Below are 13,100 nucleotides of genomic sequence, written 5' to 3'. Positions count from 1 at the left end.
CTCTGCGACGTCTCAGAGCAGAGGGCGCGATGACGTCACTACTGTGCGCGCCGCTCTGCCTCTCTGTCCTGAGCGTCGCAGAGCCGGAGAGACGCTGACTGCACCGGACCTGCGCTAGGAACGGGAGAGGTGAGGATTTTACTTTTTTTTTTTTTTTCTTTATGTCTGACTGTCTGGGGCTGGGGCAATGCTGGACACACTGGGGCAATACTGGAGACCATGGGGCAGATTGCTGGACACACTGGGGCAGTACTGGAGACCATGGGGCAGATTGCTGGACACACTAGGGCAATACAGGAGACTATGGGGCAGAATGCTGGACACACTGGGGCAGTACAGGAGACTATGGGGCAGATTGCTGGACACACTGGGGCAATACAGGAGACCATGGGGCAGATTGCTGGACACACTGGGGCAATACATGAGACCATGGGGCAGATTGCTGGACACACTGGGGCAATACATGAGACCATGGGGCAGATTGCTGGACACACTGGGGCAATACAGGAGACTATGGGGCAGATTGCTGGACACACTGGGGCAATACTGGAGACCATGGGGCAGATTGCTGGACACACTGGGGCAATACAGGAGACCATGTGGCAGAATGCTGGACACACTGGGGCAATACAGGAGACCATGGGGCAGATTGCTGGACACTGGGGCAATACTGGAGACCATGGGGCAGAATGCTGGACACACTGGGGCAATACAGGGGACCATGTGGCAGAATGCTGGACACACTGGGGCAATACAGGAGACCATGGGGCAGATTGCTGGACACACTGGGGCAATACAGGAGACAATGTGGCAGAATGCTGGACACACTGGGGCAATACAGGAGACCATGGGGCAGATTGCTGGACACACTGGGGCAATACTGGAGACCATGGGGCAGAATGCTGGACACACTGGGGAAATACTGGAGACCATGGGGCAGAATGCTGGACACACTGGGGAAATACTGGAGACCATGGGGCAGATTGCTGGACACACTGGGGCAATACAGGAGACAATGTGGCAGAATGCTGGACACACTGGGGCAATACAGGAGACCATGGGGCAGATTGCTGGACACACTGGGGCAATACTGGAGACCATGGAGCAGAATGCTGGACACACTGGGGAAATACTGGAGACCATGGGGCAGAATGCTGGACACACTGGGGCAATACAGGAGACTATGGGGCAGATTGCTGGACACACTGAATACTGGAGACCATGGGGCAGATTTCAGGACACATTGAGGCAATGCTGGAGACCCTGGGCAGACTTCTGGACATACTGGGGCAATACTGGAGACCATGGGGCTGATTGCTGGACACACCGGGGCAATACTGGAGACCATGGGGCAGAATGCTGGACACACTGGGGCAATACAGGAGACCATGGGGCAGATTGCTGGATACACCGGGGCAATACTGGAGACCATGGGGCAGAATGCTGGACACACTGGGGCAATACAGAAGACCATGGGGCAGATTGCTGGACACACTGGGGCAATACTGGAGACCCTGGGGCAGATTTCTGGACACATTGAGGCAATGCTGGAGACCCTGGGGCAGACTTCTGGACACACTGGGGCAATGCTGGACACTGGGGCAGATTGCTGGACACACTGGGGGTAATATGCTGGACACACTGGGGCAATGCTGGACACTGGGGGTAATATGCTGGACACACTGGGGCAGACTGCTGGACACACTGGGGAAAGGCTGGACACTGGGGCAGATTGCTGGACACACTGGGGGCAGTGCTGGACATACTGGGGCAGATTGCTGGACACACTGGGGGTAATATGCTGGACACACTGGGGCAGATTGCTGGACAACATGGGGGTAATATGCTGGACACACTGGGGCAGATTGCTGGACAACATGGGGGTAATATGCTGGACACACTGGGGGCAGGACTTGAGGCATGGGCAGAATGTAGATACGGGGCATGATTGGAGACACGGGGCAGGATTGGATCATGGGGCAGGACGGATACGATGGAGGCTGGTGGGGCAGGATGTGGAGATCATATGGGGTAGAATGGATACTCATGAGGGCAGGATGCGAGAACATATGGCTGGAGCCAGGAATGAGAAACGGGGCCAGGGTGGGGAATATTATTACCATAGGGGCTAATTAAGGGATATTATTACTGCAGTGATGTATTTATTTTATTTTTTGAGTATACTGTTTTAAATGGGGGGGCGGTCCTGTTACTGTGCAGAGTGACACTATATCACCTTTTTTTCTTCATGTGATGTAATGTAGAAGTTGTGAAAAATTAAGTAATGTGTTCTGCAAGCGGAGCTCGAGATAACTGTGTTATTTCCTGCAGAAACGAGTCCTGGCTGGAAGGAATGATGGCGGTCTGTGCTGGCTGAAAGATGAAGGACTTCACCTAGAGACGTCACTGGTGAGTCAGTGTTACCTATACACTGACACTATACACTGTATACTATATAGAGGTCCTGTGTATAATGTCACCAGTGATCTCTGTATTACCTCTACACAGACACTGCATACTAAGTACAGATCTCCTGTGAATACTGGCACTTATGGTGATAGTATTGTGGGGTTTTTTTTATTACTGATCAGTATTGTAGTATTCAGTCACTATGTGGTGGTAATATGTGGTCTGGAAATGGTGTTGTGGTATTTGTCCCTTGTATGTAGTATTATTCGGTCACTATGTGGCCTGGTCATGGTGTGGTGGTATTAAGTCACAGGTGTGGCATGTGGGGGTGACACCATTAGGCCCAGTTTAAGTTCTACCAAACAGGAAAACCGTTTTTGGTAACCTTTGTGTGTATTGAGCCGGGGGGGGGGGCAGGGGGGGAACAGCGCCAAACTCGGGAACAGCCCCGGGCGGCAAAAGCTCTAGCTACGCCTCTGGTTACAGGGTTGGTTTTAAAAATATAGGGAGACCCCACGTCCGGTCATTCATTCATTTTTTTCTCCCCTGCTCACAGGCATTGCGGGGGAGAATGGATGAAAGCTGCGTTCAGCACAAGCTGCTGGGGAACAGCGGCGTACAGTAGCACTACTTCCCCAGCGGTCATCTGTGCACATGGAGGACGGTGTGCACTGTTCTCCGTGTGGCATGTTTTATGGTCCATGTGAAAACTGACATGTCTCCGTGTTGTGCACATGGACATGCGGTCCATGAAAACAAATGTGCATAGACCTATTCATTTGAAAGCGTCTATGTGTGTCAGGGTCTCTGTACGTGAGAACTCTCCACACGTACCAGAGACACTGATGTGTGAAACTGGCCTAAGAGGAATAGTATAATAGAAATACATCACCATCTCTGCATTGATCACCCACTCCTGGTTTTGGTTTTTAAGTACTGACATGTCAGCCACCCAATACTCAACATGTAAATGTGTCCTAAATGTACGAAACCAGCTTTACTGCCCTGAATGAAGATTGGAGTTGAACAGATTGATGTATTAAAATGCCTGCACATTTCCTCTTGCTGGGTAAATAAAAATCTAGAATTCCATTAATAACCCCAAATCAAGTTTCAATCATTAATAATGAAAGCAATTGAATCCGCGCTGAAAGGGCAAAACAGATGGAACAAACAGACCTGTGAAAAGTAAATGTGGCACAAGAACAGGCAAAGCACACCATACAAGCCCACACACCCCCACCTATAACAAAACAATTCCACCTCGAATAGACCTATACCGGAGCCTAAACAAATAGCCGCACCAGCGCTACCGAACACGCGGAGGGACTCACCAGCAGGGGATGTGCCGACGTGTATCACGGTGGGTGCAGTCCAGTCAGGAGAAAGGGATCCGGCATGTAGAGACGCTTGCGGGAAGGTGGGCAGGCAGAGGTGATGAGCCGCAATGCAATAGGGTAGTACGGAAGCTGCGTAGAGCCAGGGAAAGCCCCGGCCGGTGGCGTCCCTGGATACGAGCGGGGAAGGGGAAAGTAGCTGGCACGAGGCTCAGCATGTGATGTCACAAAGTTAGTACGGGGCAGCGCAGAGACCAAAACCGACGCGTTTCGAAGGAGTGGCGTCCTTCTTCATCAGGGTTACCGGTCTCTCGATGCACCCGGACATATAAGCCCCAAAGATGACAATCAAAATTGCAAGCCTGCCCATTTAACCCATTGTGTTGGTGACCACTATAGTAATGCCAATTGCATTTGTCATCTTTGGGGCTTATATGTCCGGGTGCCTGCCCACCTTCCCGCAAGCGTCTCTACACGCCGGATCCCTTTCTCCTGACTGGACTGCACCCACCGTGATACACGTCGGCACATCCCCTGCTGGTGAGTCCCTCCGCGTGTTCGGTAGCGCTGGTGCGGCTATTTGTTTAGGCTCCGGTCTAGGTCTATTCGAGGTGGGATTGTTTTGTTATAGGTGGGGGTGTGTGGGCTTGTATGGTGTGCTTTGCATGTTCTTGTGCCACATTTACTTTTCACAGGTCTGTTTGTTCCATCTGTCTTGCCCTTTCAGCGCGGATTCAATTGCTTTCATTATTCTTGGTAGTTCATTGACAGGGGTGGCACCTCCCTGCCTTGTTTCCTTGCAGCTGAGGGTTCTTACTTGTTGCCTGAGGTAGCGCGTGTGTAATATCTATTTCAAGTTTCAATCATTGCAGTGAGCCAATTTCAGATGATCGGTGTGTTAGGGCTGGATCCCAATTATGATTATGGTAAATCGGACTAATAGTCTGATTTAAAAATCAGATTTCTTTTTTTTTTTCCTGCTCTCAATTGTTCAGCGAAAAAAAAAAAAAAAATCGTGTACACACATAGGTCTATGCAATCTATCAAATATATTTATGTAAAGGGGTTGTCAATTGTGTATGCATGTCTGTGTGTATGTATATGTACATATATATATATATATATATATATATATATATATATATATATATATATATATATATATATTTTTTTTTTTATGCAACAGAGTGCAGTGCAATTTCTGCTGATGCCAGCAGCTGAGGAGATGGAGAAATTAACTTTTCCGTCTCCTCCACAGCTGTGCTGCAATCCTTTTCATGCAAGAGGATCAGAGCACTGACCCTCGGCTCTCGCTCACAGCAGAGCAGGAGTAGTGTCATTAGCATAACACATCGGATGCTCTCCCATCGGATGTGATACCATAGTGGGTCCCTGGCCTTAAAGTTACTGCCATATAAAATAACATTCATTAAGTAGGTAAGTTTATAAATATTCTTTCCGTTGTTTAATAGCCTAAGCAAATGAAAATGTTTTATAAGGGTGGCTCCGTAACAGCAGCTCTCGCAATGAAAACCTTTCCTTTGCTAAGTCACCATTATAAGGGTATGTGCACACGTCAGGATTTCTTGCAGAAATTTTCCTGACAAAAACCGGACATTTCTGCCAGAAATCCGCATGCATTTTTACAGCGATTTTTACCGCGATTTTGAGCGTTTTTTACACGTTTTCGGTGCGTTTTTTGTGCGTTTTTTCCAAAATGCATAGAATTGCGGTAAAAACGCAGAAAATTCACAAAAATAATGAACATTCTCATTTTTTTACCGCGATGCGTTTTTTTCGCGGAAAAAAACGCATCCATGTGCACATAACATGTAGAATGCATTCTAAATGATCGAATGCATAATGTGTGCATTTTTAATGAGTTTTTATAGCGTTTTTACCACGAAAAATCGCGAAAAAACCTGAACGTGTGCACATAGCCTAAGGCCTTTTCTACATTTGTGACTGAGCTCTTTATAGTGGTGGTTACATCTGCATTTTGCCATGGACTCGCACACACTTGGCACACATTACTTCTATAGCAAATAAAAAAAGGCATTGTCCTAATCAGGGAGGGTTCTGCACAAGAACAGAATGTTGGCAATGCATCTGATAAAAATTAGTCAATCCAATAAATATTTACCAATCAAGTGATAAAAAAAGAACATGTCATCGAGTTTTTCAAGTTATAAAGTAGGGCATCACCATTTCCATTTTTTTTTTTTTTCTTTTTTCATTATTGCATACGGGAATGGTGTAAGTCCCCAATCCAGTCTGTAGATTCAAAAAATATTATAAAGCTGCCATACATTCTGGTCGGATGAGCCATTGCTCTAGATCCAGTGCCCCTCTCTCTTCCTATAATCGCCGTCCTTCATCCTCACAGCGGCCCTATTGCATTCCTGCACAGGCAGACTCCTGTCTGCTATGCTGAGGACAGAGCAAAGTACTGTTGTGCACATGCAGTGATTTTACTTCTGGGTCATCGGCTTTGTTTGGCCTTTCTTGGTGCATGCGCACTACAGTATTTTGCCCTCATCACACCAGTGTGCACATGAACAGAAGCACAGTGTGGCCACTGACCATGACGTAGGACTCATTATCTACACAACGCAGTGAAGGACCGCAATCACAAAAGGGGCTGGTTCAAGACCAGAGACGCCCATTGGATACGAGTATCTTTTATTTTGTTTTTTTTTGGGGGGGGGTATTTATTAACAGACTGGATGGAAGACTCCTTTATTAAAAGTGTCTCTAATGGTGGTGTTAATACATTTTATATGGGAAAAATCAAGTGGTGATTTCTAACCCCTTCTCCTTCCCACCCCAGCCTGTTTTCACTTTCATGACGAAGCCAAATTTTACAACTCTGACCAATGACATGTTATGTCATAACTCTTAGGCTGGCCTCACACTCAGCGTATAAAAAATATGGTCCGTAAACTACGGCCGTAATACGCAGAAAAGTCCCCAAAATAGTGGTCCGTATCTCCTCTGTAGGCAGGGTGTGTCAGCGTATTTTGCGCATGGCATCCTCCGTATGTAATCCGTATGGCATCCGTACGATTTTCTCGCAGGCTTACAAAACCGATATAGGGACTCAGGGCTGCCACTAGAAATTTTGGGGCCCCATACTGGCAAAATTTTCGGGGCCCCCTTGAAACTCCGCCCAGGCTCCACCCCAGCCCCGCCTCCAGGCTCCACCCCATGAACTGTCCACAGTCCCACTGCTCTCTCTTGGAAAATCTCCACTTCTCACCTATCACACATTGACAGTTCCCATCACCAGATCACACATATAGCGAGCAGCTTTTGTTTTAGCCAAAAGATTTTTTAAGCCGCCACCATAACACGGTAGACACTTTTGGCCAGGCCCTACTCTACTGTAACCTACTAAATATTTGTTAAAATATGCAATACAATTTAGGTATATTTTTATTTATTTTTCAATTTTTAAAATGACCTATAATACTACATACAAGGAACAAATACCACAGCACTATGACCAGATGACATATTACCACCACAGTGATCGAATAATATAAAATACAAGGAACAAATACCGCTACACCATGACCAGACCGCATATTAATGACTGAATACTACAATACTGATCAGTAATAAAAAAAAACCCACAATACTATCACCATCAGTGCCATTATGCACAGGAGATCTGTAATTAGTAAGCAGTGTCTGTGTACAGGTAATACAGTGATCACCGGTGACATTACACACAGGAGCTCTGTATATAATGTATAGTTAATACAGTGATCACTGGTGACATTGTACACAGGACCTCTGTATATAGTATACAGTGTACAGTGTCAGTGTATAGGTAACACTGACTCACCAGTGACGTCTCTAGGTGAAGTCCTTCATCTTTCATCCAGCACAGACCGCCATCACTTCATCCAGCCAGGACTCGTCTCTGCAATAAATAAAACAGTTATCTCGAGTTCCGCTTGTAGAACACATTACTTAATTTTCCCAACTTCTACATTACACCACATGAAGAAGGCAACATAGTATCACTCTACACAGTAACAGGACCGCCCCCCCATTTAAAACAGTATACTCAAAAAATAAAATAAATACATCACTGCAATAATAATATCCCTTAATTAGCCCCTATGGTAATATTCGCCATCCTAGCCCCCGTGTGTCTCATTCCAGGCTCCAGCCATATGTTCTCCCATCCTGCCCTCATGAGTATCCATTCTGCCCCATATGATCTCCCCATCCTGCCCCATCTGTCTCCAATCTTGCCCCATCTGTTTCCAATCCTGCCCCATCTGTGTCCAGCACTCTGCCCCATCTGTGTCCAGCACTCTGCCCCATCTGTGTCCAGCACTCTGCCCCATCTGTGTCCAGCACTCTGCCCCATCTGTGTCCAGCACTCTGCCCCATCTGTGTCCAGCACTCTGCCCCATCTATGTCCAATCCTGCCCCATCTGTGTCCAGCACTCTGCCCCATCTGTGTCCAGCACTCTGCCCCATCTGTGTCCAGCACTCTGCCCTATCTGTGTCCAGCACTCTGCCCCATCTGTGTCCAGCACTCTGCCCCATCTGTGTCCAGCACTCTGCCCCATCTCTGTCCAGCACTCTGCCCCATCTCTGTCCAGCACTCTGCCCCCCCTGTGTCCAGCTTTACTGCCCCCCCTGTGTCCAGATTTCTGCCCCCCCCTATGTCCAGCTTTCTGCCCCCCGTGTCCAGCTTTACTGCCCCCTTTGTGTCCAGCTTTACTGCCCCCTTTGTGTCCAGCTTTCTGCCCCCCCCTGTGTCCAGCTTTACTGCCCCCTTTGTGTCCAGCTTTCTCCCCCCCTGTGTCCAGCTTTACTGCCCCACCTGTGTCCAGCTTTCTGCCCCCGTGTCCAGCTTTACTGCCCCCCCTGTGTCCAGCTTTACTGCCCCCTTTGTGTCCAGCTGTCTCCCCCCCTGTGTCCAGCCGTCTCCCCCCCCCGTGTCCAGCTTTCTGCCCCCCCCCTGTGTCCAGCTTTACTGCCCCCTTTGTGTCCAGCTTTCTGCCCCCCCCCCCCCCGTGTCCAGCTTTACTGCCCTGCCACCCCCCCTTCTCCCGGATCGCCACTCTCAATAAAGAAAATAAAAAAAGTTCTGCTTACCTGCCGCGTTCCTGCTCTCTCCACGCAGCTGCAGCTTGCACTCGCCGGCGACTGACAATGACGTCAGACGCCGGCGACCTGCACGCTGCGGCTGGCGGCCGTTAACTATTGACGTTCGGTCGCATACAGCATATATATAGGGACACAACCCTAACATCCTCTAAATACAACGCTAAGGAGTTCTGGTTCCATCTCTGGACGCTATTGCGCCTGTGTGTGACGTTTATGGGGATGAGCGGGTTTCATTGGCCTCCAACCGATCATGTGATTATGATGCGTACGGAAGTGGTCTGACATGCGCAGTAGTCGGTCTTGCACGCCAACTGCATGAAGTGTTCTCCATTATCGTTATGTCGCTCCAAAGGTAGGCTGTACGATTATATAGACGGTTAATGTATGATGGAAATGATTTATGCAGTTTTAATTGTACACAGCTGGCACTAATTCACATTATAATGTATTCTAATTACCTGATATTTATGGGGTTCATTGATTGGTTGTATTTAGAGGATGTTAGGGTTGTGTCCCTATATATATGCTGTATTGAGGGTTACACATTGCTTGAGAAAGGCTCATTTGGAGCCGAAACGTTGCAAGGAGATGTGGGCTTGAATAAACACCTACACGTTATCTCACAGAATATGGAGTGCTGCCCTCTTTTTTTGAATGCATATGGACTGGTAACAACCGGTGGACGGGTTGTCTGGGCTTTGCACCCGAAGATAAGTATAGGATTTGTGCTGTTCCATTTTTTCTATTATATATATATATATATATATATATATATATATATATATATATATATATATATATATACAGTTAGGGCCAGAAATATTTGGACAGTGACACAAGTTTTGTTATTTTAGCTGTTTACAAAAACATGTTCAGAAATACAATTATATATATAATATGGGCTGAAAGTGCACACTCCCAGCTGCAATATGATAGTTTCCACATCCAAATCGGAGAAAGGGTTTAGGAATCATAGCTCTGTAATGCATAGCGTCCTCTTTTTCAAGGGACCAAAAGTAATTGGACAATGGACTCTAAGGGCTGCAATTAACTCTGAAGGCGTCTCCCTCGTTAACCTGTAATCAATGAAGTAGTTAAAAGGTCAGGGGTGGATTCCAGGTGTGTGGTTTTGCATTTGGAAGCTGTTGCTGTGAGCAGACAACATGCGGTCAAAGGAACTCTCAATTGAGGTGAAGCAGAACATCCTGAGGCTGAAAAAAAAGAAAAAATCCATCAGAGAGATAGCAGACATGCTTGGAGTAGCAAAATCAACAGTTGGGTACATTCTGAGAAAAAAGGAATTGACTGGTGAGCTTGGGAACTCAAAAATGCCTGGGCGTCCACGGATGACAACAGTGGTGGATGATCGCCGCATACTTAATTTGGTGAAGAAGAACCCGTTCACAACATCAACTGAAGTCCAGAACACTCTCAGTGAAGTAGGTGTATCTGTCTCTAAGTCAACAGTAAAGAGAAAACTCCATGACAGTAAATACAAAGGGTTCACATCTAGATGCAAACCATTCATCAATACCAAAAATAGGCAGGCCAGAGTTAAATTTGCAGAAAAACACCTCAAGAAGCCAGCTCAGTTCTGGAAAAGTATTCTATGGACAGATGAGACAAAGATCAACCTGTACCAGAATGATGGGAAGAAAAAAGTTTGGGGAAGAAAAAAGTTTGGAGAAGAAAGGGAATGGCACATGATCCAAGGCACACCACATCCTCTGTAAAACATGGTGGAGGCAACGTGATGGCATGGGCATGCATGGCTTTCAATGGCACTGGGTCACTTGTGTTTATTGATGACATAAGAGCAGACAAGAGTAGCCGGATGAATTCTGAAGTGTACCGGGATATACTTTCAGCCCAGATTTAGCCAAATGCTGCAAAGTTGATTGGACGGCGCTTCATAGTACAGATGGACAATGACCCCAAGCATACAGCCAAAGCTACCCAGGAGTTCATGAGTGCCAAAAAGTGGAACATTCTGCAATGGCCAAGTCAATCTCCAGATCTAAACCCAATTGAGCATGCATTTCACTTGCTCAAATACAGACTTAAGACGGAAAGATCCACAAACAAGCAAGACCTGAAGGTTGCGGCTGTAAAGGCCTGGCAAAGCATTAAGAAGGAGGAAACCCAGCGTTTGGCGATGTCCATGGGTTCCAGACTTAAGGCAGTGATTGCCTCCAAAGGATTTGCAACAAAATATTGAAAATAAAAATATTTTGTTTGGGTTATGTTTATTTGTCCAATTACTTTTGACCTCCTAAAATGTGGAGTGTTTGTAAAGAAATGTGTACAATTCCTACATTTTCTATCAGATATTTTTGTTCAACCCTTCAAATTAAACGTTACAATCTGCACTTGAATTCTTTTGTAGATTTTTCATTTCAAATCCAATGTGGTGGCATGCAGAGCCCAACTCGCGAAAATTGTGTCACTGTCCAAATATTTCTGGCCCTAACTGTATATGTATATATGTGTGTGTATTATATTTAGACTTTATATATGTTTTTAATAATTTTTGAGGCCATGGATCCATTAAATGTCTGATTTGCAAGCCGGCGAGAAAATCTCGCCGTACGGATGTCACACGTATAATTTGAAGCGAGGAAATCCCATCCTCGCACTGCACATGGATCACTGTTTTGTAAACATTTGTACTATTCTCGTCCGTGTAAAACAGACCATATTTTTATACGTTGTGTGTGTCCCCAGCACACAGTTTATAGTGAATATTTTCTCACATAAAATAAATCTACTGAGCTCCTCCTGCTCTATAACATGGTGCCTGAAGATTGGACTGCATCTTCATCGTTACAGGTTTCTTTTCACTATTTAGGATTATATAAACCGTCTTAAACAGTTACTTACAGATAATAATAATCTTTATTTTTATATAGCGCTAACATATTCCGCAGCGCTTTACAGGTTGCACACATTATCATCGCTGTCCCCGTTGGGGCTCACAATCTAAATTCCCTGTCAAGTATGTCTTTGGAATGTACAGATGTACAGGACAAGTGATACATGGGCTCATGTTATCACGGGGAGAACATACAAACGCCTTGCAGATGGTGGGATTTGGAGAAATCCTAAATGAGCCAGCTTCAGAAGCAAAAAACAAAAATTGGCCACAAAATTCCTTAACATTTTCATGTCATTATCTAGAATGAAGCCAAATATCCTGTTAACTCCAGGAAAAATCTCTAATGGGGAATTGAGCTCTAGAGTAGACTAAGTGTCCAAATACATTCCAGCTGCTGTATATTGCACATATCACCTGCAATGGCTACGGTTCCTCTTGTGATGGTGTTTTTATATTACATCTCGCTCATACTGTTTGGACATTTGTATCTCAATCACAGAGTACCTTCGCAGAGATGTTCGGAGTGAAGCACTACATGGATGTTATGATGCTTTTAACCTACGCTGAACACACAGAGCCCATATCTGATGACCACGTTATTGTCACGGACACTGTGTTTAGCGATGTTCCAGTTCGGTTGTATATACCTAAAGGGAAATCCAACACACTGAGAAGAGCAATTATCTACATTCATGGTGGTGGATGGTGCGTAGGAAGTGCAGGTAAGTGATAATAAAATTTTATACAGTAAACTTCCTGATGTCAACATATATCTTTTTCACAGAAGAAAGCTGATCCTGACTCTTAGCCGATTGCTGTTTATTAAACTCTAAAACAGGACATTTGTCCCCATTAAATTAGTACTCATCGTGCGTATGTATAGTAACCATCTTGTTTGCTCAAGCTTTAGTTAGAGAGTTATTTTATGGTAATACTCCATTCTGCACTTTTTTTTTCTCCCCCCCCCCCCCATCAAAATCTACTGTATTTTTGGGACTACAATACGCACTTTTCCCCCAAAAGGGAGGGGGGAATGCGGGGTGCATCTTATAGTTGGAATGCAGGCTTACCGGCAGTGGTGTGGCAGTGCCAAAGGTGCGGGGATGATGAGGCATAGTGAGCGGTATCGCGTGAGCAGGGTCCCTTCCACAGGTGAGGTGACGCAGCAGCCCGGTAAGCAGCAGAGCCGGGTGAATCATAGCTTTATCGGTGGCAGCAGCCATCTTCCTGAGGCCACGCGTGCGCAGATGGAGTGCTTTGTTCCTGGGGCTTCAGGAAAATGGCGGTGGGAGGCCGCGCGTGCAACTAGTGTATATAACCTGTAACATTATACTTTTCAAGAAAGG

The 13,100-nt window shown here is 46.1% G+C and overlaps 1 protein-coding gene across 1 annotated transcript in view; it reads left to right on the top strand.

Moving 5' to 3' along the window:
* The window catches only part of LOC138638295 (arylacetamide deacetylase-like), a 161,702-nt gene that overhangs the window by 67,094 nt on the left and 81,508 nt on the right, over window positions 1–13,100 (top strand). Inside the window, exon 2 of the mRNA XM_069727498.1 lies at window positions 12,254–12,476. Within this exon, the coding sequence (XP_069583599.1) occupies window positions 12,254–12,476 (223 nt within the window). The remainder of the gene's footprint in view (window positions 1–12,253; window positions 12,477–13,100) is intronic.

This window comes from Ranitomeya imitator, chromosome 5 (assembly GCF_032444005.1).
Source record: "Ranitomeya imitator isolate aRanImi1 chromosome 5, aRanImi1.pri, whole genome shotgun sequence".
NCBI lineage: Eukaryota > Metazoa > Chordata > Amphibia > Anura > Dendrobatidae > Ranitomeya > Ranitomeya imitator.
Note: the sequence above shows the minus strand (reverse complement) of the source record. Positions and strands in the feature narration are given on the sequence as shown.